Genomic DNA, 5,174 nt, shown 5'->3' on the forward strand with positions numbered 1-5,174 from the left:
AGAAACACTTGAGTGTTCTAACACTTGTTAATTATTGGTCTTTACCAAAACTCTGGTGAAACACTTCATTTGTACCAAAGATTAGCCATTCAACAACAGTTTTCCTTAGTAACAAAGCCTAATACAGAAACCCTATTTACTGTGGACTCAATTTGAAATTAAAATGTTCAATAATTATGCTAACGAAATAATTTCACTTAAAAAAGAATGCATGCAAACTAAATGCATTTTCATCAGAAGCAACCACTTAGTTTTAGTTTATAGCAAGCAAACCACACTACTCACATACAACTACAAGTGCCCCTAAGACAATGAGAAGCTTCACTTTTCTCACGTCAGTAAGTTTTTATAGATGCACAAACATACCATTTGAGAAAAAGAGATACCATGCAAGATTGTTGTCTAGAATATAATGAGAAATATGTTACACAACAACTACATAAATTTTGTTACCTTAGGCAACGTCATTTGGATTGATGGAATCATTCTGCACTGAAGTTGATGAATCTGTCTCATGTGTATCGTCATAAGCCATATCTGGAGATTGCAACTTTGATCCTTGGGGAGAATACCATATTGGCTTCGGAGGAAATGGGATAGAATCAAGTGGTCCTTCTAACATCTCTATCACTTTTTTCATGGACGGTCTATTCGACGGATTTCTTTGTATACACCACATGCTTACCAAAATAATCTTCTTTATTAAATCATCATCTTCATCCTCTATGTTCATCAAGCATTTTGCTGGAAGATTATCTTGTTCGAATTCCTTATAAATCCAATCTGTAAAGAATATTTCACTTGCACGAGAATCTTTACTATTATAATTCTTTTTTCCTCCGACTACTACATGAATCAACTTCCCATAACTATACACATCGGATTTGTGAGAAATTCGAGAAACTCCACCGTCCATTTGATTATATACTTCTGGTGCAATATATCCTGCAGTTCCTCTTGGGCACTGTAGAGATACAATACTCTCTTTCTTTGTGCATATTTTAGCTAATCCAAAATCAGCAATTTTAGGAACAAATTCTCTATCCAAAAGAATATTTTGAGGTTTAATATCAAGATGTAAAATCTTGGTGCTACATTCCCAATGTAAATATTCTAGATCACGAGCTATGCCAATTATAACTTGGTAGAGTATATTCCAGTCCAATTTGCACACAGTATTAAACGATGCCCTTTCATCAATAAATTTGTCTAAAGAACCATTTGGCATTAATTCATAAATCAAAGCTCGTTTATTTGGCTCATAACAAAATCCTAAAAATGGGACAATATTCACATGAGATGTTCTGTTAATACTTGCAACCTCATTTATAAATTCTTCTCCATTACCTTTGGATTCATTCAATATCTTCACTACTACTTGACGACCATCACTTAAACTTCCTTTATATACAACACCAAATCCTCCTTGTCCTAGTTTCTCACAAAATGAATTGGTCATCTTTTTTACCTGTGAGTAACTATATCGTTTTTGCACCATAAACCCATGACTTTGTATCAAATCCTCAATATTGTGATTAACAATTGTTTTCTTGAACAGAATTTTCTGTAACCTCTTGCTTTCATAAATAACCACAGCACATGTTACCAAAATTCCAACACTGGCTGCTGATAAGCCTGTACACATATATGCAAGGAAGTGGAGATCAACTACAAACAACTCTTAAGAAGCATGGACCGAAAATTCAATCACTCATGATTTTTCATATTGAGCTGGTAAGACTTTAAAATGATTGTACAAGTTAGATATTTCAAACACTAAAGTAAAGGATCAACAAAAATTGTTTGACTGAGTTACCATGATGAAATCTAATTCGGAGAGTGTTCCATGCATTTGATTTCTACACATACACTCTAGTACTCTACTATGCATATTAATTCATTATTATTTATATAATATTTGTCTATTTTTTAAACAATTTAAAAATTCTGAAATCTCTGTGTATACCTAAAAGAAGGGGAAAAAATCTCAGGCATGTCACACTAAATAAAGCTATAGGTACATAGACCAGCAAATAATGACATATATAGCATTCGAATTATGATATGCCACACTAAAATCAGTCACCAAAGCCAGCCACCAATATAAAATACATGTTGAAATATAAATACACAGTGATAATAAATTAAAGATTTAATTACTCTGTTGGTTCCTATAGTTTTGCGAAATTTTTAATTAGGTCTCTGTACTTTTTTTTTCTTTTAATTGAGTCCTTACACTAATTTTTTTTAATTAGGTCTCTACACTTTTTTCTCTTTTATTTGGGTCCTTGCACCAATTTTTCTTTTAGTTGGATCCCTATAAAATTAAGTCAATTATTGCTAAGAGGGACCTAATTAAAAAAAAATTAGTACAGAGACCCAATTAAAAGAAAAAAAAAAGTATAGAAACTTAATTGAAAATTTTGCAAAACTATAGGGACCAATAGATAAATTAAGCTACACATGTATTTATACACAAATACATTAGTGACTAATTTTAGTAGCTAATTTTAGTGTACAAATAATATTTTTGATAGCATTCTATATCATGAACCACTCATTTATGATTAAACCACTTACTTATAGATCCTCTCTACTTGTTTCACGTGTGAAAAAAAATTATTAATTCTATAAGTGTATATATATGCAAAAAAATGGAGAACAATTACATACACTAGGATCTTTAAAAGAATAGCCACAATAAGTATGAATAACATGACAAAAGAAGTATTATTAATTTATTATTTTGAGTAGAAGGAAGTAGTATAGACATAAAAATAAACGACAATTCTTGTTTTCTCTCTTTTTTGGGATAAATCTGAAAAATACTAACTATTAGCCAATATTAATCCATATAAATTTTGGATTTATTATTTTGAATTTTGAAAATATTCAAGTACTTTTTATTTTTTTTTATTATCTCGGTAAAGAGACCATTTTTTTTGTTGTTTTCTAAATAAAATTTTGAAGATCCACAGAATACTAACATGAAATTTGAGAACAAAATAACACAATATCAAGTTAGACACATGCCAGCAGAAACAAAGTTAAAAACCATGAAAAATCAATAAGGCTAATGGCCTAATGCTACTAAAATAGGAAACACAACTAGTAACAGTTAAATATGGTTTTATTTGCAAATTTGTAAAAGATAACTTGTAGTATTGAATTTTTATTAAATTAAAAATCTAAAAACAATAATTTGAAATTAAAACTTTTCTCTAAAAGATTGTTACATGGTACATCTGAAGTTAGGTGGAAGTACCTGTAATCAAAGTAGTAGTTAAGGTTCGCCTTGGTCTATGGTGGGAAGCATTAGGAAAATCATTGCCTGTGGCAATAAACTTTACACTTGGTGAGAATTTGGGAATATTTCCTTCAAGATGGTTGTTAGAGACATCCACAACCTCAAGTTCATGTAAACTTGTCAATCTTTGAGGAATTTCACCCGTCAAATTATTGCCATCCAAATACAATTTCCACAAATCAGTTAAATTGGCGAATGCAGGTGAGATCGTGCCCGTCAATTTCAGATTTGATAAATTGACCATTCTGATCTTATTTTTGTCATCACACGTAATAAAACGCCAACCTTTACAGACATCATTTCCTTTCCATGTACGTGCCAACAAAATTGGATACTTGAATTCCGCAGCAATTTGAAGCAAATGGGTCACTTTGTGATCACAAGGTCCTGGATCTTTGTGACAGAAGCCATTTGTGGTGTTAACACCGAGATTCTCCATAATAGCAAAACTATTGAAGGTAGTATTTGGTAGAGGACCTTGCAAAAAGTTATAGCCCAAATAAAAATCTTCCAAGTATTGATGAGCGATGAGAGAATCTGGGACCACACCTGTTAATTGATTGTGGGCAAGTTGTAAATCTTCTAAATCAGTGCAGCGAGACATGTCAGGAATAGGTCCTGTAAACGAGTTCCCCTGAAGCCACACATGAGACAAGTTGAGCATGTTTGAAAGGACATCAATTGGACCTGACAACCCGGGATCCTTCTGGTTGTTGAGATGCAAGGTGACAATCTTCGACCTTCGAAAAGACACTGGCAAGACACCAGTTAGGCTGTTTTTGGAGAGAACAAAAGTCCTCAAACTTGTCAATGAGTCAAATATTTCTGGTAGAAAGCCCATGATATTTGTAGCAGTAAGATCGAGCTCTTCTATTTCTGTGGACTGAATCAAGTTGGGGAAGGTCCATGGTGGGAGGTTGGTATTGTTGGCCAAAGAGAGGCCACCCAAACTGGTTAGGTTGTGGAAGCAACCCTCAGGGATGAAGGAGAGGTGGTTGTTAGAGAGATAAAGATACACCATAACTAGGAAGGAATGGGATATGTTTGGTGGTAAGGAGCCTTTGAGATTTGTAGAAGACAGGTCGAGTTTATAGAGTTGGGAGGAGTGAGCAGTCAAATCGATAGGAAAGTTCCATGGTGGGAGGTTGATATTGTTATACAAGGTCAAGGACTGCAAACTAGTAAGACCATGGAAGCAACCATGAGGGATAGAGGTGAAGTTGTTGTTTTCGAAGTACACTTCTTGGAGGAAGGTGAGGTTGGCGAGATAGAGGAATGTGAGGTGGGAGAGGGAGTCGTTGAAGCCTGCAGGAACTGTTCCCGTCAGCGACTTTGAACTGAGATCGATCTGTTCAATCCTTCCACTTTGATCGTTGCAAGTCACGCCTATCCACTCGCACACGGGCTTCGTGTTAGACCAGGCAGGGGGTTTGAGTGCATTCATAAGCTTCAACATGTATGCACCTTGACCATCGCCATCGTTGGACTCCACACAACCCAAGCACAGCAAAAGCATACACAAACTAATAATGTCATTTTTGGATCTTGATTTCAGGTATGCCATATATGCCTCCAATAATAATCCACAGACACACACGCCTATAAAATGATCAACAAACAACTTGTTAACTTTCACTACGTCGATGCTCAATCATACACATCCACCACCAAAACATATAATAATGAATGAAACAACTCCAAACTTCAACCGATAAAAATTCTATTTGCCAAAAAAAAAAATATAGATTTAACTTAGGCGAGTTTTATGGTACTTTTTACTATAGTGCTTGAATTGCCTAATTTGCTTTTAAAAATAAAATGTTTAAAATAAAAAATAAAATATTTAAAATTTATTAAGTATTATCTA

At 33.9% G+C, this 5,174-nt stretch overlaps 1 protein-coding gene across 1 annotated transcript; it reads right to left on the reverse strand.

Annotated features, from left to right (window-relative positions):
• Positions 1-215: 215 nt before the first annotated feature.
• LOC107635838 (receptor protein kinase TMK1-like) lies at positions 216-4,871 on the reverse strand. Its single transcript, XM_016339399.3, has 2 exons — positions 3,266-4,871; positions 216-1,635 (listed from the first exon to the last, which is right to left on the reverse strand). The coding sequence occupies exons 1-2, from the start codon at positions 4,869-4,871 to the stop codon at positions 455-457; spliced, it is 2,787 nt and encodes a 928-aa protein (XP_016194885.1). The 3' UTR covers positions 216-454.
• Positions 4,872-5,174: the final 303 nt, after the last annotated feature.

This window comes from Arachis ipaensis, chromosome B4 (assembly GCF_059453495.1).
Source record: "Arachis ipaensis isolate K30076 ecotype BB chromosome B4, ASM5945349v1, whole genome shotgun sequence".
Classification (NCBI taxonomy): domain Eukaryota; kingdom Viridiplantae; phylum Streptophyta; class Magnoliopsida; order Fabales; family Fabaceae; genus Arachis; species Arachis ipaensis.